Source organism: Neopsephotus bourkii, unplaced genomic scaffold (assembly GCF_033783945.1).
Source record: "Neopsephotus bourkii isolate Nb327-2 ecotype Australia unplaced genomic scaffold, CSIRO-AGI_Nbou_v1 NB_378, whole genome shotgun sequence".
NCBI lineage: Eukaryota > Metazoa > Chordata > Aves > Psittaciformes > Psittacidae > Neopsephotus > Neopsephotus bourkii.
In genome coordinates, this window is record NW_026900883.1 from 1 (window position 1) to 23,737 (window position 23,737).

The 23,737-nt window shown below is 56.5% G+C and overlaps 2 protein-coding genes and 1 long non-coding RNA gene across 3 annotated transcripts; 1 reads left to right on the top strand and 2 right to left on the bottom strand.

Moving 5' to 3' along the window:
* Positions 1-46: 46 nt before the first annotated feature.
* On the top strand, positions 47-4,719 carry LOC133209949 (DNA repair protein XRCC1-like; the record flags this gene model as incomplete). Its single annotated transcript, XM_061348927.1, has 10 exons — positions 47-143; positions 226-308; positions 388-641; positions 1,230-1,346; positions 1,727-1,821; positions 1,913-1,949; positions 2,022-2,098; positions 3,300-3,390; positions 4,379-4,454; positions 4,572-4,719. Coding segments are annotated over 10 exons (1,053 nt in total), but the record flags the coding sequence as incomplete, so codon positions are not given.
* A 710-nt stretch (positions 4,720-5,429) lies between these two features.
* LOC133209951 (mucin-2-like) lies at positions 5,430-12,927 on the bottom strand. The gene is made up of 2 exons (XM_061348928.1): positions 12,792-12,927; positions 5,430-8,731 (listed from the first exon to the last, which is right to left on the bottom strand). The coding sequence occupies exons 1-2, from the start codon at positions 12,925-12,927 to the stop codon at positions 5,430-5,432; spliced, it is 3,438 nt and encodes a 1,145-aa protein (XP_061204912.1).
* A 4,415-nt stretch (positions 12,928-17,342) lies between these two features.
* On the bottom strand, positions 17,343-18,671 carry LOC133209950 (uncharacterized). Its single transcript, XR_009724813.1, has 3 exons — positions 18,610-18,671; positions 18,442-18,521; positions 17,343-17,420 (listed from the first exon to the last, which is right to left on the bottom strand). It is a non-coding gene; the product is annotated as an uncharacterized LOC133209950 (long non-coding RNA).
* Between the last annotated feature and the right edge of the window lie 5,066 nt (positions 18,672-23,737).

Below are 23,737 nucleotides of genomic sequence, written 5' to 3' on the forward strand. Positions count from 1 at the left end.
ATAACCACCCCATAGCTGCCCCATAACCCCCTCTTTCCCCCCCCAGGTTCGCCGCTTGGGCCTTTTCACCCTCCGGGAGGGGGGGGCCTCCCCACTGCGCCCCCCTGGGGCCCTCTTCTACCAGCGCCCCCCCTCCCCCACAGGTAAGAGCCCCTCCCCCATTGGAGGCGTGGCCTCAACAGGAGGGGGCGTGGCCTCACCAAACCCCGCCCCCTCCCCTTTTAGCCCCCTCCAAGGCCCCTCCCCCAGGCCCCACTTACGCCGATGCCGCCCTCAAAGCCAGCGCTGGCTCCGCCCCCAAACCCCGGGTAAGCCCCGCCCCCTCCCCATAAACCCCGCCCCCTTTTAAGTCCCACCTCCTTTAACCCCCCCTTTACCCCATTACAGCCCCCCAAGCGCCGCCCCTCCCCGCCTCCTCCCACCGCAGCCAATGGGACGCCTCGGAAACAGCCCCGCCCTCTCACCCCCCAAGCCACGCCCCCTCCCACCCAAACCACGCCCCCTCCGGCCGCCATCTTGGCCGGGGTGGTGGTGGCCCTGAGTGGCTTCGAGAACCCCCTCCGCGGCCAATTGCGCGCCGCCGCCGTCGCCATGGGAGCCGAGTACAGCCCTGATTGGACGCCGCGCTGCACCCACCTCGTGTAAGCCCCGCCCCTTCCCCTTAGCCACGCCCCTTTAACCCCGCCCATTTCCCTCAATCTCTGTACTTTAGGCTAAGCCCTCCCCTTTTCCCCCCCTTAGCTCCGCCCCTAAACCCCTCCCCTTTCACGCCTTTAGCCCCGCCTCTTTCCCAGCCCTTAGCCCCGCCCCTTCCTCTTAACCCCACCCCTTTCCCCATTAGCCACGCCCCTTCCCATCTCTTAGACCTCCCCTTAGCCCTCCTTTTAGCCCCGCCCCTTACTCCCACCTCTTACCTCTGTAGCCCCGCCCCTTTTCCATCTTTGCCCCGGCCCTTCCCCCTCCTAACCCCTCCTGTTTCACCTCTTCTGCCCCTCCCCTTTCTCCATTAGTCCCGCCCCTTCCCTTCCTTAGCCCTGCCCCTTCCCCATCTCTTATCCCCGCCCCTTGTTACTCTTTAGCCCCTCCCCTTCTCCTCCCTTTGGCCCCACCCCTTTCACTTTGCCCCTCCCCTTTCCCCACCTCCTCTTAGCCCCACCCCTTACCTTAACCCCGCCCCCTTCCCCTCTTTAACCCCGCCTCTTTCTCATCTTTTCCTCCCCCCCTTTTAGCTCCGCCTTCTCCCGCACCCCCAAAGCCGCCCGGGCTCGGGCCATGGGGGGGCTCCTCGTGAGCCCTGATTGGATCTGGGACTGCCAGAGGCGGGGCCGCCGCCTGCCCTGCCGCCCGTGAGCACAAGCCCCGCCCCTTGGGCCCTAAGCCACGCCCCCTATTCCCTAAGCCCCTCCTCCTGTCCTTAAGCCCTGCACCCAGCACTATGGGACCTGAATAGGCTGTGGAAACCCCGCCCCCTGGGGGGCTAAACCACGCCCCCTAGTGGTTATGTCGCACCCCCATTGGCTAAGCCACACCCCCTATTGGTTAAGCCACGCCCCCTGTCTATAAGCCCTGTATCAACCCCTAATGAGACCTGAATGGGCTGCGGAAGCCACGCCCCCTGGGGGGTTGGAGCCTTCTGATTGGCCAATGGGGTGGGGGGGTATATATGCATAACCTCGGCTAAGCTCCACCCCCTTGTGGGCGTGGCCTCATTGCCCCCCCCCTTCAGGTACCTCCTGGATGGCTCCGCCTCCTCCGGCAGCGATGGGGAGGAGCCTGAGGAGGCCACGCCCCCTCCAGACCCAGCCCCTCACGTGACCAGTGGTAAGCCACGCCCCCTCCCTCCTCCATCCCCCCCCCCCCCATTCTTAAAGGGTCCACAGCCCCACATCGACCCCATCCAATCCCATTGCAGGAGCTGATTCGGGCGATGCCAGCGACCAATCAGAGCCGTGAGTGTTGGGGGGTGCCCCCCTCCCGTTATTCCTTCCCCCCCCCGTGCTCTGATCCATCCCATTCCATAGGGATGATCCCTATGGGGGCTCCACAGAGGAGAACAGTGAGGAAGAGGAGGAGGAGGAGCCCATTCCCCCCTTGCCTGGTGGGTCTGGGGCTATAATAGCCCATTATAACCCATAATAAACCATTATAACCCATAATAACCCATTATAACCCCATTATAACTCATAATAACCCATTAAAGCCCATAGTAACCCATTATGACCCCATTATATCCCATTATAATCTCATTATACCCTGTTATAGCCCATACTAACACATTATAACCCATAATAACCTATTATAACCCATAATAACTTGTTATAACCCATTATAGCCCCATTATAACACACTATAACCCTATTACACCCCCATAATAACCCATAATAACCCATTATAACCCATAATAACCCATTGTACCCCATAATAACCCATTATAACCCCATTATACCCCATAATAACCCATTATAACCCCATTATACCCCATAATAACCCATTATAACCCCATTATACCCCATAATACCCATTATAACCCATAATAACCTATTACAACCTATTAGTATGACGCCATTATAGCCCATAATACCCCATTATAGCCCATAATACCCCATTATAACCCATAATACCCCATTATAACCCCATTATAACACACTATAATCCCATTATACCCCATTATAACCCCATTATTCCCCATTATAATCCCATTATACCATATTATAACCCATTATAAGACCCCTATACCCCATTATACCCCATAATAACCCATTATACCGCATAATAACCCATTATAACTTGTTATAACCCTATTTTACCCCATTACAACCCATTATAACTCCTTATACCCCCTAATAACCCATAATACCCCATTATAATCTCATTATACCCCACTGTAATCCTGTTATACCCCATTATAATCCCATTATACCCCATTATAACCACATTATAGCCCCATTATACCCCGTTATAATCCATTATACACCATTATACACAATTATACACCATTATAACCCATTATAACCCCATTATACCCCAATATACCCTAATATAACCCCATTATACCCTATTATAATTCATAATAAGCTTTTATACCCCATTATAACCTATTATACCCCAATATAACTGCATTATAACCCCATTATCCCCCATTGTAACCCCATTATCCCCCATTGTAACCCCATTATCCCCCATTATAACCCATAATACCTCGTTTTAACCCCATTATAACCCAGTATAAACCCATTATAGCCCAGTACAACCCTTCCATGACCCTATGTGACCCCTTGTGGCCCCGCCCCCTTTTGCAGACTTCTTCCGGGGCCTCTCGTTCCTATTGGCCGGCAGCTTCCCGGAGGGGGAGGGGCGATGGCTGCGGCGCCTCGTGATCGCCTTCGGGGGGTGAGTGGGGCCCACTGGTTTATACTGGGGGGTAATGGCGTTATACTGGGGGGTAATGGGTTATAATGGGGTTACAATGGGGTTATAATGGGGGATAATGGGCTTATATTGGGGGATAATGGGGTTATAAAGGGGATTAATGGGGTTATAATGGGGTTATAAAGGGGATTAATGGGGTTATAATGGGGGATAATTGGGTTATAATGGGGTATAATGGGGTTATAATGGGGTTATAATAGGGTTATAATGGAGTATAATGGGTTATAATGGGGTTTTATTGGGGTATAATGGATAATAATGGGGAATAATGGGGTTATAATGGATAATAATGGAGTTATTGTCTGGAATAATGGGGTTATAATGGGGGATAAAGGGTTATAATGGGGGATAAAGGGTTATAATGGGGGATAATGGGGTTACAATGGGGGCTAATGGGGTTATAATGTGGTACAATGTGTTATAATGGGGATAATGGGGTTATAATGGGGGATAATGGGGTTGTAGTGGGGGATAACAAGGGATAATTGGATATAATGGGGTTATAATGGGGTATTTTGGGGTTATAATGTGTAATAATGGTGTATAATGGGGGATAATGGGATATAGTGCGGTATAATGAGGGTATAATGGAGTGTAATGGGTTATAATGGGGTGTAGTAGGGTTATAATGGAAGATAATGGGGTGTAATGGGGGATAATGGGGTTATAGTGGGTTCTCCTGGGGGGACTGGGCCCACCAGTTTATATTAGGCCAGGCACTGCTTTACCCTGAGGGCTTCAAATGAGTTGTGTTGGGTCTTACTGGAAGGTTAGACTGGGCTATACTGGTTTATAGTGGTTCATACTGGAAGCTTGCACTGGCTTATATGGCGCCATAGTGGTTTATATGATGGCACGTACTGGTTCAGAGTGCTTTGTGTTCGCTTGTGTTGCTTTATACTCGTCCAAAATGGTCCATATTGGTCCATACTGGTCCATACTGGTGCAGGACCCTGGCCCCCTCCATGAACGATGCCGTGACCCACGTGGTGACAGCGGACGGCTGGGACGAGGCCTTTAACCAGGTGGGGGCGTGGCTTAAAGCCCATTGGGGGGCGTGGCTTAAAGCCCATTGGGGGGCGTGGCTTAACGGGAGGGGGCTCGGCCTCTCACACCTAAGCTCCGCCCTCCCCCCCCCGCAGGCGCTGGAGCTCCGCCCCTCGCTGACCATCGTGCGCCCCCATTGGCTGCTGCGCTGCGGCGAGCAACAGCGCCCCCTGCCGGCCCAGCCCTTCGCCGTTGTGCCGACCGACGTGGGGTCGCTGTGACGTCATCACGCTGCCCCCCCCCCCCCCCGTCCCTCCCCCCTCCTTCGTTTTTGAGGTGAATTAAAGCGATTTTGGGTAATTTCATTTGTGTAAAGGGGGGGGACCACACAATGAGGGGTGTTGCTGCTTTAAGGGGGGGGTTCATCACACTGAAGCCGTTGCCCCTTTAAGGCCATAGCCCCTTTAAGGCCATAGCCCCTTTAAGCCATTGCCCCTTTAAGTCCTTCCCCCTTTAAGCCATTGCCCCTTTAAGCCCATTGCCCCTTTAAGCCCATTGCCCCATTAATGCCATTGCCTCTTTAAGCCATTGCCCCTTTAAGCCCATTGCCCCTTTAAGTCCATTGCCCCTTTAAGTCCATTGCCCCATTAATGCCATTGCCTCTTTAAGCCATTGCCCCTTTAAGCCCATTGCCCCATTAATGCCATTGCCTCTTTAAGCCATTGCCCCTTTAAGTCCATTGCCCCTTTAAAGCCATTGCCCCTTTAAGGCATTGCCCCTTTAAGGGCTGCCTCTTAAAGGGGCCACATCCCCATTTCCGGCCCCCCCCTCAATTCCCCCCCTCCCCATTCCCCACATGGAGGCGACCAATCACATTGAGCTTTATTGTGGGCCCCACCAGCCCTGGAACATGCTAAGAACATACTAAGAACATACATAGGCTGGGGGGGAGGGAACCAATAGGAGGCCGCAATAAATAGAGGGTGGGGGAGGGGGGGGGTGCCGCGATGACGTCAGCGAAGCAAAAGGGGGAGGGGCAACAGCAGGAGGGGGAGGGACCGCAGCGGGGGAGGGGCGGCCCCATGTGGCCCCACGGTGACCGGAAACACGTTGGGGGCGGGGGGAGGAGGGGCAGGGCAGAGCGGGGGCGGGGCTTCACCCCTCAGGATGCCGCTATTGGCTGGCTGTGCCATGATGTCATCAGGGAGGCGGGGCTTGGCGGTGGGGCCCACCGAGGTGGTGGCGTCTCCATTGGCTTCAATGGGGTGACCTGAAGTGACCTTGGGGTCCATGGTGACATCTGATTGGTTGGTCCCCTCCATAATGACATCCCTAGGAGTAACACCCATGACCCCATCACCCCCTTGGGGTGTCCCATTGGGTGCTATGGGGGTGGTGGCATCTCCATAGGCTTCAATGGGGGCACCCATAGGGTCCCTATGGCCCACGGTGACATCTGATTGGTTGGTCCCCTCCATAATGACACCCCTTTGGGTGACACCCATGACCCCATCACCCCCTTGGGGCGTCCCATTGGGTGCCATAGGGGTGGTGGCATCTCCATAGGCTTCAATGGGGGCACCCAATGTGGCCTTAGGGTCCATGGTGACATCTGATTGGTTGGTCCCCTCCATAATAACATCCCTAGGAGTAACACCCATGTCCCCATCACCCCCTTGGGGTGTCCCATTGGGTGCTATGGGGGTGGTGGCATCTCCATAGGCTTCAATGGGGGCACCCATAGGGTCCCTATGGTCCATGGTGACATCTGATTGGTCCGTCCATCCCATAATAACATCCCTATGGGTGACACCCATGACCCCATCACCCCCTTGTGGTGTCCCATTGGGTGCCATAGGGGTGGTGGCATCTCCATAGGCTTCAATGGGGGCACCCAATGTGGCCTTAGGGTCCATGGTGACATCTGATTGGTTGGTCCCCTCCATAATAACATCCCTAGGAGTAACACCCATGTCCCCATCACCCCCTTGGGGTGTCCCATTGGGTGCTATGGGGGTGGTGGCATCTCCATAGGCTTCAATGGGGGCACCCATAGGGTCCCTATGGTCCATGGTGACATCTGATTGGTCCGTCCATCCCATAATAACATCCCTATGGGTGACACCCATGACCCCATCACCCCCTTGTGGTGTCCCATTGGGTGCCATAGGGGTGGTGGCATCTCCATAGGCTTCAATGGGGGCACCCAATGTGGCCTTAGGGTCCATGGTGACATCTGATTGGTTGGTCCCCTCCATAATAACATCCCTAGGGGTGACACCCATAGCTCCATCCCCTCCTTGGGGTGTCCCATTGGGTGCTATGGGGGTGGTGGCATCTCCATAGGCTTCAATGGGAGCACCCATAGGGTCCCTATGTCCTTGGATGACCCCACATGGGTCGGGCCCTTCCATAATAACGTCCCTATGGGTGCCCCCCATAGATCCATCCCCTCCTTGGGGCGTCCCATTGGGTGCTATGGGGGTGGTGGCATCTCCATAGGCTTCTATTGGGGCACCCATAGGGTCCCTATGGTCCATGGTGACCTCAGATGACTCCGTCCATCCCATAATAACATCCCTATGGGTGACACCCATGTCCTCATCACCCCCTTGTGGTGTCCCATTTGGTGCTATGGGGGTGGTGGCATCTCCATAGGCTTCAATGGGGGCACCCATAGGGTCCCTATGTCCTTGGGTGACCCCAGATGTGTCCGTCCATCCCATAATAACGTCTCTATGGGTGACACCCATGGCCCCATCACCCATTTGGGGTGTCCCATTGGGTGCTATGGGGGTGGTGGCATCTCCATAGGCTTCAATGGGAGCACCCATAGGGTCCCTATGGCCCATGGTGACATCTGATGGGTCCGTCCATCCCATAATAACATCCCTATGGGTGACACCCATGGCCCCATCACCCATTTGGGGTGTCCCATTGGGTGCTATGGGGGTGGTAGCATCTCCATAGGCTTCAATGGGAGCACCCATAGGGTCCCTATGGTCCATGGTGACCATGGATGAGTCGGTCCATCCCATAATAACATCCCTATGGGTGACACCCATGTCCCCATCACCCCCTTGTGGTGTCCCATTGGGTGCTATGGGGGTGGTGGCATCTCCATAGGCTTCAATGGGGGCACCCATAGGGTCCCTATGGTCCATGGTGACCATGGATGAGTCGGTCCATCCCATAATAACATCCCTATGGGTGACACCCATGGCCCCATCATCATTTTGGGGTGTCCCATTGGGTGCCATAGGGGTGGTGGCATCTCCATAGGCTTCAATGGGGACACCCTTAGGGTCCCTATGGCCTTGGGTGACCCCAGATGAGTCGGTCCATCCCATAATAACATCCCTATGGGTGACACCCATGTCCTCATCACCCCCTTGTGGTGTCCCATTGGGTGCTATGGGGGTGGTGGCATCTCCATAGGCTTCAATGGGGGCACCCATTGGGTCCCTATGGTCCCTGGTGGCCCCAGATGACTCCGTCCATCCCATAATAACATCCCTATGGGTGACAGCAATGGCCCCATCACCCATTTGAGGCGTCCCATTGGGTGCTATGGGGGTGGTGGCATCTCCATAGGCTTCAATGGGGGCACCCATTGGGTCCCTATGGTCCCTGGTGACCCCAGATGACTCCGTCCATCCCATAATAACATCCCTATGGGTGACACCCATGGCCCCATCACCCCCTTGTGGTGTCCCATTGGGTGCTATGGGGGTGGTGGCATCTCCATAGGCTTCAATGGGAGCACCCATAGGGTCCCTATGGCCCATGGTGACATCTGATGGGTCCGTCCATCCCATAATAACATCCCTATGGGTGACACCCATGTCCCCATCACCCATTTGAGGTGTCCCATTGGGTGCTATAGGGGTGGTGGCATCTCCATAGGCTTCAATGGGGGCACCCAATGTGGTCTTAGGGTCCATGGTGACATCTGATTGGTTGGTCCCCTCCATAATGACATCCCTATGGGTGACACCCATGACCCCATCACCCATTTGGGGTGTCCCATTGGGTGCTATAGGGGTGGTGGCATCTCCATAGGCTTCAATGGGGGCACCCATAGGGTCCCTATGTCCTTGGGTGCCCCCCCCATTGCCCTCCATGGTTGGCTCCGCCTTGGCCCCATTGCAGTCAATGGCCCCCTTGGCGCTGACGTTGGCTCCTCCCACGGCGGTGACGTCATCGGCGCCCAGGGGGCGTGGCTCCGACGCGGTGACGTCAGCGCAGGCGGCGGGGGGCGGGGCTTGGGGGCAGCTCCTCGGGGTCGGGGCCCCCCTGGAGGGTCCGGGTGAGCCTGGGGGAGGGGAGAGGGGGGGGTCAGGACCCATAGGGACCCATAGAGACCCCATAGGGACCCATAGAGACCCCATAGAGACCCCATAGAGACACAGAGACCCCATAGAGCCCCATAGAGACCCATAGGGACCCATAGAGACCCATATTGACCCATAGAGACCCCATAGAGCCCCATAGGGACCCATAGGGACCCCATAGAGACCCATATTGACCCATAGAGACCCCATAGAGCCCCATAGAGACCCATAGGGACCCATAGAGACCCCATAGAGACCCATAGAGACCCATAGAGACTCCATAGAGACCCATAGGGACCCCATAGAGACCCCATAGAGACCCATAGAGACCCATAGGGACCCCACAGAGACCCATAGAGACCCATAGAGACCCCATAGTGCCCCATAACCCCTATGGAACCCAATAGCACCCATCCAAGCCCGTAGCACCCCATAGCACCCGTGGGACTCCCCAGCACCCCATAGAGCACCCATAGCACCCCCAAACACCCGATAGCCTTTATGGGACCCATTAGCACCCTATAGAACCCTATGGGACCTCCTTGACCCCATAGCACCCCATAGACCCCCATAGCACCCATAGCACCCAATAGCACCCATAGACCCCCATAGCCCCCCATACACCCCCATAGCACCCTATAGACCCCCATAGCACCCATAGAACCCCATATCACCCCATAACACCCTATATCACCTATGGCACCCCATAATGCCCATAACACCCCATAGGGACCCCATAGGGACCCATAGCAACCCCATAGCACCCATAGCCCTCCATCCCATAGGCATCCCTTCTCACCCCATAGCACCCATAGCACCCCATAGACCCCCATAGCACCCCATAGACACCCATAGCCCCCATAGACCCCATAGCCCCCCATAGCCCCCCATAGACCCCATAGCCCCCATAGACCCCCATAGACCCCCATAGCCCCCATAGACCCCCATAGACCCCCATAGACCCCCATAGCCCCCATAGCCCCCCATAGACCCCCATAACATTCATAGCAGCCTGTAGTATCCCATAGCACCCATAGCCCCCCATAGCACCCCATAGACCCCCATAGGATCCATAGCACCCCATAGACACCCATACCACCGTATAGACACCCATAGACCCCCATAGCACCCATAGACCCCCATAGCACCTTATAGTCCGCCTATGGGATCCATAGGGACCCATAGAGACCCCATAGAGACCCATAGGGACCCATAGCCCCCATAGCACCCGTAGCTCCCCATAGACCCCCATAGCACCCCATAGTCCCATTATGGGACCCATAGAGACCCATAGAGACCCCATAGAGACCCCATAGAGACCCCATAGAGACCCATAGACACCCCATAGAGCCCCATAGAGACCCCATAGAGACCCCATAGAGCCCCATAGAGCCCCATAGAGCCCCATAGAGCCCCATAGCCCCCCCATAGCGCACCCATAAGGAGGGCACTGAGCAGCAGCAGCAGCAGCTCCATGGCGGGTGCTGATGGGGGGGGGAGGGGCGGGGGTCCCCCCCCTTTATCCCCTCCCCCACCCCCCAAACCCCTCCCCCCCCCCACCTCAATTACAGGGTGCGGGTGGGGGAGGGGCGGCGGCCCCGCCCTGGAATGTGGGTCCCGCCCCCGCCCCCGCGCCCCACAGAAGCCAATGGGGGGGGTTCCTATGGGTCACCGCGCCCCATAGAGGGGAGGATGTGGGGTGGGTGGGGCCCCCGCCCCATAGCGCCCACAGAGTGGGGTCACTGGGACCCAGAGGTTGGGGATCACAATGGCTCTGCCCCATAGATTGGGGGGGATTGGGTATCCCTGCCCCATAGGACCCACAGAGTGGGGTCACTGTGCCCCATAGATTGGGGGTCACAATGGCCCTGCCCCATAGATGGGGGGGGATTGGGTGTTCCTGCCCCATAGCAGCCATAGGGTTGGGGTGGTCCTGCCCCATAGATTGGGGGGTATTGGGTGGTCCTGCCCCATAGGACCCACAGAGGGGGGGTCACTGTGCCCCATAGATTGGGGGTCACAATGGCCCTGCCCCATAGATTGGGGGTCACAATGGCCCTGCCCCATAGATGGGGGGGGATTGGGTGTTCCTGCCCTATAGATTGGGGTCCTGAAGGTCCCTGCCCCATAGCATTCATAACATGGGGGTCACTGTGCCCCATAGATTGGGGGTCATAATGGCCCTGCCCCATAGATGGGGGGGGATTGGGTGTTGCTGCCCCATAGCAGCCATAGGGTTGGGGGGGTCCTGCCCCATAGATTGGGGTCCTGAAGGTCCCTGCCCCATAGCACCCATAAGGTGGGGGGTCACTGTGCCCCATAGATTGGGGGTCACAATGGCCCTGCCCCATAGGCTGGGGGGTATTGGGTGGCCCTGCCCCATAGGACCCACAAAGGGGGCTCACTGTGCCCCATAGGACCCACAAAGGGGGCTCACTGTGCCCCATAGGTTGGGTGGTAGTGGGTGGCCCTGCCCCATAGATTGGGTGTCACAATGGCCCTGCCCCATAGAGGGGAGGATGTGGGGTGGGTGGGGCCCCCACCCCATAGTGCCCACAGAGTGGGGTCACTGGGACCCAGAGGTTGGGGGTCACAATGGCCCTGCCCCATAGATTGGGGGGTCTTGGGTGTTCCTGCCCTATAGATTGGGGTCCTGAAGGTCCCTGCCCCATAGCATTCATAACATGGTGGTCACTGTGCTCCATAGATTGGGGGTCACAATGGCCCTGCCCCATAGATTGGGGTCCTGAAGGTCCCTGCCCCATAGCAGCCATAGGGTGGGGTTCCTGCCCCATAGATTGGGGGTCACAATGGCCTTGCCCCATAGATTGGGGTCCTGAAGGTCCCTGCCCCATAGATTGGGGGGGTTGGGTATCCCTGCCCCATAGGACCCACAGAGGGGGATCACTGTGCCCCATAGATTGGGGGTCACAATGGCCCTGCCCCATAGATTGGGGTCCTGAAGGGCCCTGCCCCATAGGACCCATAGATAGGGGTCACTGGGCCCCATAGGTTGGGGGTCACAATGGCCCTGCCCCATAGATTGGGGGGGATTGGTTGGCCCTGCCCCATAGGACCCACAAAGGGGGCTCACTGTGCCCCATAGGACCCAGAAAGGGGGCTCACTGTGCCCCATAGGTTGGGGGGTAGTGGGTGGCCCTGCCCCATAGATTGGGTGTCACAATGGCCCTGCCCCATAGAGGGGAGGATGTGGGGTGGGTGGGGCCCCCACCCCATAGTGCCCACAGAGTGGGGTCACTGGGCCCCATAGATTGGGGGTCACAATGGCCCTGCCCCATTGATTGGGGCCCTGGAGGTCCCTGCCCCATAGCATTCATAAGTTGGGGGTCACTGTGCCCCATAGATTGGGGGTCACAATGGCCTTGCCCCATAGATTGGGGGGGTATTGGGTGGTCCTGCCCCATGGATTGGGGTCCTGAAGGTCCTTGCCCCATAGCGCCCATAGGGTGGGGGAGTCCTGCCCCATAGATTGGGGGGTATTGGGTATCCCTGCCCCATAATAGCCATAGGGTGGGGGTCACTGTGCCCCATAGATTGGGGTTCACAATGGCCCTGCCCCATAGATTGGGGTCCTGAAGGTCCTTGCCCCATAGATGGCAGGATGTGGGTCACGCAGCCCTATAGATGCAGGCTCTAATGAGTCTCTATGGATCTCTATGGGTCTCTATGGGTCTCTATGGGGTCTCTATGGGTCTCTATGGGTCTCTATGGGGTCTCTATGGATCTCTATGGGGTCTCTATGGGTCTCTATGGGTCTCTATGGGGTCTCTATGGATCTCTATGGGGTGTCTATGGGTCTCTATGGGTCTCTATGGGTCTCTATGGGTCCCTATAGGTCTCTATGGGTTTCTATGGGGTCTCTATGTGTCTCTATGTGTCTCTATGGGGTCTCTATGGGGTCTCTATGGGGTCTCTATAGGTCCCTATGTCTCCCTATTACGCTCTCCGTGCTCCCTTAGCCCCGCCCCCACATCCGGGTCCTTCCCCCTCCCCACGTTCGCCTTTCCTCCCCCCTCCCACCTCCCTCCTCCACCACGTGACCCTCCTCCTCCACCCCTCCCTTCCCACGCATGCGCTCCCCCCCCTCGCTCCCCATTGGCTCAGCGCAGCCTCCAGGGGGGGCGTGGCCTTGCGCAGGGGGCCCCCAACCGCGCATGCGCACTCAGCGGCAGCGGCGGCCCCCGGCAGCGAGCGGCGGCGGTGAGGCCCGCGCGGGGCATTGTGGGAAGGGAACAGCGCCCGCGGACGCTCCCCCCCCCGCCCTCTGCTCCTTTACCCCCCCCCCCCCCCCCCCCGGGGCCGTTCCGGGAGGTGGCGCCCCCCCCCCAACCCCATTGCAGTCAATGGAGAGGAGCGCGGGGCATTGTGGGAAGGGTGGGAGGGGTTTCAAGGGGAAAGGGGAGGGGCTTGGGGTGTCTGTGGGGCTCTATGGGGTGTTTATGGGTCTCTATAGCTCTCTATGGGGCGTCTGTGGGGTCTCTGTGGGTCTCTATAGGCTCTCTATAGGCTCTATGAGTCCCTATGGGTGTATATGGGGTCTCTATGGGGTCTCTATGGGGCTCTATGGGGTCTCTAATGGCTCTATGAGTCCGTAAGGGGTCTCTATGAGTCCCTATGGGTGTATATGGGGTCTCTATGGGGCTCTATGGGGTCTCTATGGGGCTCTATGCGGTCTCTATGGGCTCTATGAGTCCGTAAGGGGTCTCTATGGGTCTCTATGGGGTCTCTATGGGTCCCTGTGGTGTCTCTATGGGTCTCTATGGGGCCTCTCTGAGTCTGTAAGGGGTTTTTATGGGTCTCTATGGGGTCTCTATGGTGTGTCTGTGGGTCTCTATGGGGATTCTATGGGTCTCTAAGGGTCTCTATGGGTCTCTATGGGGTCTCTATGGGTCCCTGTGGGGTCTCTATGGGTCTCTATGGGGTCTCTGTGGGGTCTCTATGGGTCTCTATGGGGTCTCTATGCGTCCCTATGGATCCGTATGGGTCTCTATGGAGCATCTAGGGGGTCTTGGGGGGGGGGGGGGGAGGCGTGGCGTGTCCCTATGGGCGTGGCCTGTGACGTGGGCGGGGCCTCAGGGATGATGCTGGCGGGCGGGCGCCAGGACGGAGCCTTCGAAGGGGAGGACGAGGACGAGGAGGAGGAAGAGGAGGCCCCAGGTGAGCACTATGGGTTCTCTATGGGGCTCTATGGGTCTCTATGGGGTCTCTATGGGGTCTCTATGGGGTCTCTATGGGTCTCTATGGGGTCTCTATGGGTCTCTATGGGGTCTCTATGGGTCTCTATGGGTCTCTATGGGTCTCTATGGGGTCTCTCTGGGGTCTCTATGGGGGCTCTATGGGTCTCTATGGGGGCTCTATGGGTCTCTATGGGGTCTCTATGGGTCTCTATGGGTCTCTATGGGTCTCTGTGGGGTCTCTATGGAGTCTCTAGGGGTCTCTATGGGGTCTCTGCCCCCCCAGCTCTCCCGGATGAGGATTCCTCTGAGGCCACCTCGGTGTCATCTGGGGACAGCGCCCCCCCCACCCCTCCCCCCTCCAACGGCTGTGCAGGTACTGCCCCTCCCCCCATAGGCCACGCCCCCATTAAGCACCTCCCCCTCCCATAGGCCCCTCCCTTCTAATGGCCATGGGGGGAGTGGCTTATGGGGAGGAGGGGGGAAGGGAGGGGTGGGAACCCCTTTGCTCCCCTCCCCCCCCTTTAAAGGCTCAACCCTAAACCCCTCCCCCACAACCCCATGGGCCCCTCCCCCACGTTTTATCCCCTCCCCCTTCTCTTTACCCCCTCCCCCACCCGCCCCATTGACCCCTTTTATCCCCTTCCCCCTTTTACCCCTTCCCCCTCAATCCCCCTTCACCCCCCTTTAACCCGTCCCCCAACCCCCTCCCCCTCTGTCTCCTCCCCCCAATCCCCTCCTCCCTCCCACCTTTAAACCCTCCCCCCTTCCCCCCCTCCCCACTCCCCCCTTTTAACCCCTCCCCCCACCACATCTCCCCATCTCCTTCCCCCTCCCCCAGCCCCCTCCCCCCATTTAACTCCTCCCCCCCAACTCCACTTCCCCTTCACCCCCATTTAACCCCTGGCCCCATTTCACCCCTCCCCCCCATTTTAACCCCTCCCCCTCCCCACAGGCCCCCGCGCTCCCCCTCCCCCCCCACCGACCCCCCCAACCCCCCCATCGCAAGCGGCGGGGGGGGCGTGGCCACCTCTTCCCGCCCGATCCGTTCATCAGCATCATCAACGGGAGGGGGCGTGTCCACGCCGGTGACGTCATCGACGTCGGCGTCGGGAGGGGGCGTGGCCTCGGAGTGGCACGAGTGCCCCGAGTGTGGGCGGGGCTTCGGCACCTCCCGCGCCCTCAAAGTGCACCGCAGTTACCACGTGGGGCGCAAGAGGCCCCAAGGAGGGGGAGGGGCGGGAGGAGGAGGGGGGGGGGGGGAGACCCCCCCCCCCCCCCCCCCCCCCCCCACCTCCTCCTCCCCCCCTTTCCATTACATCTGCGCCGAGTGTGGGTTGGGGTTCGGGGCGCCGGCCGCTTTGGGGGCCCATAGATGCGAGCATGGGAGGAGGAGGAGGAGGAGCAGCCCCCCATCGCCCCCTATAGGGGACGAGAACCCCGCTGGGCCCCATAGCGAGCCCCATAGCGCCCCACAGCGAAGGGCGGGGGTCCCGCCAGCCCCATTCAGATGCACTGAGTGCGCTGGGGCCTTTGGGTTGGTGGCGGAGCTGCATGAGCACTACATGTTACATGCGAGGGGGGAGCTGTGAGGGGGGAATGGGGGGGAATGGGGGGCTATGGGGTGGGGAATGGGGTGAGGGGGGGAATGGGGGGCAATGGAATAAAGGAGATGGGATGGGGTCAATGGGTGATGTTGTCAATGGGGGGTGATGGCGTCAATGGGGAGGTTATCAATGGGGAGGTTATCAATGGGTGATGCCATCAATGGGTGATGCCATCAATGGGTGACGTCATCAATGGGTGACGGCATCAATGGGTGACGGCATCAATGGGTGACGTCATCAATGGGTGACGGCATCAATGGGTGATGCCATCAATGGGTGACGTCATCAATGGGTGATGGCATCAATGGGTGATGGCGTCAATGGATGGATGACATCATCAATGGGTGATGTCATCAATGGGTGATGTCATCAATGGATGGGTGGTTATCAATGGGGATCATCAATGGAGAGGTTATCAATGGGTGATGTCATCAATGGAGAGGTTATCAATGGGGACGTTATCAATGGGGAGGTTATCAATGGGTGATGGTGTCAATGGGGAGGTTATCAATGGATGACGTCATCAATGGATGACGGCATCAGTGGGTGATGTCATCAATGGGTGACGTCATCAATGGGTGACGGCATCAATGGGTGACGTCATAAATGGGTGATGTCATCAATGGGACACCACTGGTCACATGGGGGGGGGTCATCAATGAAGGCCCTAAAGGGGTTTGTGACGTCACGGAGTGACCTCATCAATAGGGACAATGACGTCAACAAAGGGGGGCGGAGCCATCACTGAGAACCTCAACTCCCATTGGGCGATGACATCGTTGGAGTGACGTCATTGGGGGGAGGGGTGACGTCATAAGCGTGGGTGGGGCTTATATGGGTGATGCTTATCCCCTCCCCCACCCTTTATGACGTCATCCACGTGATGACGTCACACTCAGACCCACCCCCTTAGAGCCAATCAGAACCCATTTTATTGGGGGGGGGTGTCCCATAAATAAGGGCATAAAATGCAAAAGCATCGATTTTTATTGGGGGTTTTGTCCCATTTCTTTGGGTTTTCAACCCAAAATGGGGGGGGGCTCCCCAAAGCTGCCCCATAGCTCTGGGAGGGACCCCCTCTCCCCTCCAGCCCCATAGATTGGGGGGGTCCCTATAGAAGGCACAAGCAGGGAGGCTGAACCATTGCGATTGGAGGGGGGGTCCGGTGCACTGCTGGGAGAGAGGGGAATGGGGACCATAGGGACCCATAGAGACCCCATAGAGCCCCATAGAGACCCATAGAGACCCATAGAGACCCCATAGAGCCCCATAGAGACCCATAGAGACCCCATAGAGACCCATAGAGACCCCATAGAGCCCCATAGAGACCCCATAGTGACCCATAGAGACCCCATAGAGACCCCATAGAGACCCCATAGAGCCCCATAGAGACCCCATAGAGACCCATAGAGACCCATAGAGACCCATAGAGCCCCCTAGAGACCCCATAGAGACCCCATAGAGACCCCATAGAGACCCCATAGAGACCCCATAGAGCCCCATAGAGACCCCATAGAGACCCCATAGAGACCCATAGAGACCCCATAGAGACCCCATAGAGACCCATAGAGACCCCATAGAGACCCCATAGAGACCCCATAGAGACCCATAGAGACCCCATAGAGACCCATAGAGCCCCATAGAGACCCATAGAGACCCCATAGAGACCCATAGAGCCCCATAGAGACCCATAGAGACCCCATAGAGCCCCATAGAGACCCATAGAGACCCCATAGAGCCCCATAGAGACCCATAGAGCCCCATAGAGCCCCATAGCGCCCCCTACCTGCCCCTCACGTGTCTCCCGTTGCAGTGGGGCCGCGCTTGCCCAGGCTCTGTTGGAGCTGCCAGAAGCTCTCCTCCATCTCCTGCAGCGCCCCATAGCGGTGGGGAGGACCCAGAGCGGCTCCCGGCCCCACACTTATGGGTCCCAGCCCCTCTCTATGGGTCCCAGCCCCCTTCTATGGGTCCCAGTCGCTCTCTATGGGTCCCAGTCCCACTCTATGGGTCCCAGCCCCTCTCTATGGGTCCCAGTCCCACACGTATGGGTCCCAGCCCCACACTTATGGGTCCCAGCCCTTCTCTATGGGTCCCAGCCCCACACTTATGGGTCCCAGCCCCTCTCTATGGGTCCCAGTCCCTCTCTATGGGTCCCAGCCCCTCTCTATGGGTCCCAGTCCCACTCTACGGGTCCCAGCCCCCTTCTATGGGTCCCAGCCCCACACTTATGGGTCCCAGCCCCTCTCTATGGGTCCCAGTCCCACTCTATGGGTCCCAGCCCCTCTCTATGGGTCCCAGTCCCACTCTATGGGTCCCAGCCCCTCTCTATGGGTCCCAGTCCCACTCTATGTGTCCCAGCCCATCTCTATGGGTCCCAGCCCCACAGTTATGGGTCCCAGCCCCTTTCTATGGGTCCCAGTCCCTCTCTATGGGTCCCAGTCCTTCTCTATGGGTCCCAGGTCCACTCTATGGATCCCAGCCCCACCCTACGGGTCCCAGCCCCACACTTATGGGTCCATCCCCTCCCAATGGGTCCCAGCCCCACACATCTGGGTCCATCCCCCCCAATGGGTCCCAGCCCCACACATCTGGGTCCATCCCCTCCCAATGGGTCCCAGCCCCACACTTATGGGTCCCAGCCCCACTCTATGGGTCCCAGCCCCTCTCTATGGGTCCCAGCCCCACACTTATGGGTCCCAGCCCCTCTCTATGGGTCCCAGCCCCACACTTATGGGTCCCAGCAGCACTCTATGGGTCCCGGCCCCTCTCTATGGGTCCCAGCCCCACACTTATGGGTCCCAGCCCCACTCTATGGGTCCCAGCCCCACTCTATGGGTCCCAGCCCCACACTTATGGCTCCCAGCCCCCCTCTATGGGTCCCAGCCCCACCTTCAGCCTCAGCAGCGCCTCCTCCAGGCCCCGCAGCTCCTCCCCCACCCTGGCCGCATGGGGCGGGGGCTCCGTGACCCCTAAGTGGGGGGGGGAGGGGCAATGAGCAATGGGGGGGGGGGAGGGGCCCATCCCCCCCTTCCCCCCTCCCCCCCCCTTGTTCCGTACCTGCCCCTCCCCCATCGGGGGCCTCGGTCTCGTCCCGCGGGGGGGGGAGGGGGGAGGGGAGGAGCCGCTTCAGAGCTGCCACTGCGGGGGGGGGAGGGGTTATAGGGGGGTATAGAGGGGTCTATGGGGGGATATGGGGAGATATAGGGGTATATAGGGGGTCTATAGGGTTCTATAGGGGTCTATAGGGGTTATATAGGGGTTTATAGGGGTATACAGGGGTTATATGGGGGTCTATGGGGGTCTATAGGGGTATATATAGGGGTCTATAGGGGTTATATAGAGGTCTATAAGGGTTATATAGGGGTCTAAAGGGGTTTATAGGGGTCTATAGGGGGTCTATAGGGGTTATATAGGGGTCTATGGGGGTATATAGGGGTCTATAGGGGTTACATAGGGGGTATATAGGGGTCTATGGGGGATATATAGGGGTCTACAGGGGTTTATAGGGGTTATATAGGAGTCTATGGGGGTATATATAGGGGGTATATAGGGGGCACATAGGGGGTGTACAGGCATCTATTGGGTTTTAGAGGGGTTAGATAGGGGTCTATAGGGGGTATATAGGTTGTATATAGGGTTCATATAGGGGTATATAGGGGGTATATAGGGGTGTATAGGTGGTATTTAGGGATCTAGAAGGTTATATAGGGGATATATATGGGGGTATATGGGGGAATATGGGTGGTTTGGGGTGATTTGGAGTGATTTGGGGTGATTTTGGGTGGTTTTGGGTGATTTTGGGTCATTTTGGGTGGTTTTGGGGTGTTTTGGGGTGATTTTGGGTGGTTTTGGGGTGATTCTGGGGTCATTTTGGGTGGTTTTGGGTGATTTTGGGGTGATTTTGGGTGGTTTTGGGTGATTTTGGGGTCACTTTGGGTGGTTTTGGGGTGGTTTTGGGTGATTTTGGGGTCATTTTGGGTGGTTTTGGGGTGGTTTTGGGTGATTTTGGGTGGTTTTGGGTGATTTTGGGGTCATTTTGGGTGGTTTTGGGGTGTTTTGGGGTGATTTTGGGGTCATTTTCGGTGGTTTTGGGTGATTTTGGGGTCATTTTGGGTGGTTTTGGGTGATTTTGGGGTCATTTTGGGTGGTTTTGGGGTCATTTTGGGTGATTTGGGGGTCATTTTGGGTGGTTTTGGGGTCATTTTGGGTGATTTGGGGGTCATTTTGGGTGATTTTGGGGTTATTTTGGGTGGTTTTGGGTGATTTTGGGTCATTTTGGGTGATTTTGGGGTCATTTTGGTGGTTTTGGGTGATTTTGGGGTCATTTTGGGTGATTTTGGGGTGATTTTGGGTGATTTTGGGGTGATTTTGGGTGGTTTTGGGGTCATTTTGGGTGATTTTGGGGTGATTTTGGGTGGTTTTGGGTGATTTTGGGGTCATTTTGGGGTCATTTTGGGTGGTTTTGGGTGATTTTGGGGTCATTTGGGGTGATTTTGGGGTGATTTTGGGTGGTTTTGGGTGATTTTGGGGTCATTTTGGGTGGTTTTGGGTGATTTTGGGGTGATTTTGGGTGTTTCGGGGCTGTTTTGGGGCCGTTTCAGGGGGTTTTGGGGCTCTCACCTCTCTGCAGAGCAGCGGCCGCCAGCCCCCCCTCCCCGGCCAAGGGGGGGGCAGTGCCCAGCACCGGGACCTCTGGGGGCAGAGACCCCATAGAGACCCCATAGAGACCCATAGAGACCCATAGAGACCCATAGAGACCCATAGAGACCCCATAGAAAACCCATAGAGACCCCATAGAGACCCCATAGAGACCCATAGAGACCCCATAGAGACCCCATAGAGACCCATAGAGACCCATAGAGACCCATAGAGACCCATAGAGACCCATAGAGACCCATAGAGACCCCATAGAAAACCCATAGAGACCCCATAGAGACCCCATAGAGACCCAGAGACACCCATAGAGACCCCATAGAGACCCATAGAGACCCATAGAGACCCCATAGAGACCCATAGAGACCCCATAGAGCCCCATAGAGACCCATAGAGACCCCATAGAGACCCATAGAGCCCCATAGAGACCCATAGAGACCCATAGAGACCCATAGAGACCCCATAGAGACCCCCATAGAGACCCCATAGAGACCCCATAGAGACCCATAGAGACCCCATAGAGACCCATAGAGACCCCATAGAGACCATAGAGCCCCATAGAGACCCATAGAGACCCATAGAGACCCCATAGAGACCCATAGAGACCCATAGAGACCCCATAGAGACCCCATAGAGACCCCATAGAGCCCCATAGACCCCCACTCACCATCCAGCGTCTCCTTTGCCCCTCCCCCATTCTCTGCCTCTCTGTGGGGGAAGGGAGGGGTCAGAGAAAAAGACCACCCAAGACCCCAAAATCCCCCTTTTTTACCCCAAACCCTTCTTTGAACCCAAAATTCCCTTTTTTTACCCCAAAAAACCCTTTGGGCCCCAAAATCCCCCTTTTTTACCCCAAAAATCCCTTTGGACCCCAAAATCCCCCTTTTTTACCCCAAACCCTTCTTTGAACCCAAAATTCCCTTTTTTTACCCCCAAACCCCCTTTTGACCCAAAATCCCCCTTTTTTACCCCAAAACCCCTTTGGACCCAAAATCCCCCTTTTTTACCCCAAAAAATCCCTTTGAACCCAAAATCCCCCTTTTTTACCCCAAACCCCCTTTGGACCCCAAAATTCCCTTTTTTAACCCCAAAACTGCTATGAACCCAAAATCCCCCTTTTTTACCCCAAAAAATCCCTTTGAACCCAAAATCCCCCTTTTTTACCCCAAACCCCCTTTGGACCCCAAAATTCCCTTTTTTAACCCCAAAACTGCTATGAACCCAAAATCCACCTTTTTTACACTCAAAACCCCTTTTTTACCCCAAAAACCCCCTTTGGACCCCAAAATCCCCTTTTTTTACCCCAAAAACCCCCTTTGGACCCCAAAATCCCCTTTTTTTACCCCAAAAACCCCCTTTGGACCCCAAAATCCCCATTTTTTTACCATCCCCCCCCCCATACTCACTCGAGGGGGGTGGGGGTGGGGGTCCCGCCCCTCCCCCCTTTCCCACGGGGGGTCACAGGGAGGGGGAGGGCTCCGGCGGTCTCATTGATGAGGTCACACCAGCTGGGGGAGGGGCAGAGCCTGAGCCCCCATAGGGAACAATGGGGCCCCCATAGACCCCAATGGGCCCCCCATAGGGAACAATGGGACCCCCATAGGACACAATGGGACCCCCATAGGGAACAATGGACCCCCCATAGGGAACAACGGGCCCCCCATAGGGAACAATAGGACCCCCATAGGGAACAATGGGGGCTCCATAGGGAACAATGGGCCCCCCATAGTGAGCAATGGGCCCCCCATAGTGAGCAATGGGACCCCCATAGGCAACAATGGGACCCCCATAGGGAATAATTGCCCCCCCATAGGGAACAATGGGACCCCCATAGGGAACAATGGGACCCCCATAGGGAACACAATGGGACCCCCATAGGGAACAATGGGCCCCCCATAGGGAACAATGGACCCCCATAGGACACAATGGGACCCCCATAGACCCCAATAGGACCCCCATAGGGAACAATGGACCCCCATAGGGAACAATGGGCCCCCCATAGGACACAATGGGCCCCCCATAGACCCCAATGGGGACCCCCATAGGACACAATGGACCCCCCATAGGACACAATGGGCCCCCCATAGACCCCAATGGGGCCCCCCATAGGACACAATGGGACCCCCATAGACCCCAATGGGCCCCCCATAGACCCCAATGGGGCCCCCCCAGCCCCACGTCTTCCTCTCGGCCACCGTCTGCGCCCCCAGTTCGTAGATCTGGGCCCCATTGTCCCAGCTGATGATGACATAGAAGGCCTTGGGGTCTGGGGGGGCAAAAAGAGGCCAAAATCCCCCTTTTTCACCCCAAAATCGCCCTTTTTTACCCCAAAATCGCCCTTTTTTACCCCAAAATCGCCCGTTTTCACCCCAAAATCGCCCTTTTTTACCCCAAAATCACCTTTTTTCACCCCAAAATTGCCCTTTTTCACCCAAAAATCGCTGTTTTTACCCAAAAATCGCCTTTTAACCCCAAAATTGCCCTTTTTTGCCCCAAAATCGCCTTTTTTCACCCCAAAAATCACCCTTTTCACCCCCAAATCACCCTTTTTCACCCCAAAATTGCCTTTTTCACCCCAAAATCGCCTTTCAACCCCAAAATCGCTTTTTTTGCCCCAAAATCTCCTTTTTTCACCCCAAAATCGCCTTTTTTCACCCGAAAATCGCCTTTTTTCACCCCCAAATACCTTTTTTACCCCAAAATCGCCTTTTTTCACCCCAAAATTACCTTTTAACCTCAAAATCACCTTTTTTTGCCCCAAAATCGCCTTTTTTCACCCCAAAATCACCCTTTTCACCCCAAAATCACCCTTTTTCACCCCAAAATTGCCCTTTTTCACCCCAAAATCGCATTTTTCACCCCAAAATTGCCATTTTTCACCCCAAAATCGCCCTTTTTCACCCCAAAATTGCCTTTTTTCACTCCACAATTGCTTTTTCACCCCAAAATCGCCCTTTTCACCCCAAAATCACCCTTTTTCACCCAAAAATCGCCTTTTTCCCCTCCAAAATCAGCCTTTTTCACCCCCAAATCATCCCCTTTTTACCTCAAATCACCAATTTATCTCCCACCCCCCTTTTTTCCCAAAACCAACCCTTTTTACCCAAACCCCCCTCTTTTTACCCCCAAACCGCTCTTTTTTTACCCAAAATAACCAATTTTCACCCAAAACCCACCTCTTTTTACCCTAACCCACTCCTTTTTACCCAAAATAACCAATTTTTACCCTCAAATCCCCCCTTTTTACCCCAAAATCACCCCTTTTTACCCCAAATAACCAATTTTTACCCTCAAATCCCCCCTATTTACTCCCAAGCCGCTCCCCTTGTACCCCATTAAGCCCCTCCCCTTGTCCCCCGAAGCCCCTCCCCTCGCTCTCCCATTGGTGAGGTGTGCCCTCTGAAGTGCTCTCTTGGAAGCCTCTTCCCTCCCCTCTCTGATCTTTGCCTCCCACCCTTCTGCTCCCTCTCTCTCTCGCCAAGATGCTGAACGTGTCCTCCAGACATCTTCAGAACTAGATGAATACAGGGTA

Bases quoted from the DNA above. Each gene is read 5' to 3' on its own strand.
- LOC133209951 (XM_061348928.1), bottom strand. From the start codon at position 12,927: ATGCGCGGTTGGGGGCCCCCTGCGCAAGGCCACGCCCCCCCTGGAGGC. The intron at 8,732-12,791 runs GTGGGAGGGGGG...CCCCTCCCCCAG, and splicing joins TCACGTGGTGGAGGAGGGAG to GCTCACCCGGACCCTCCAGG.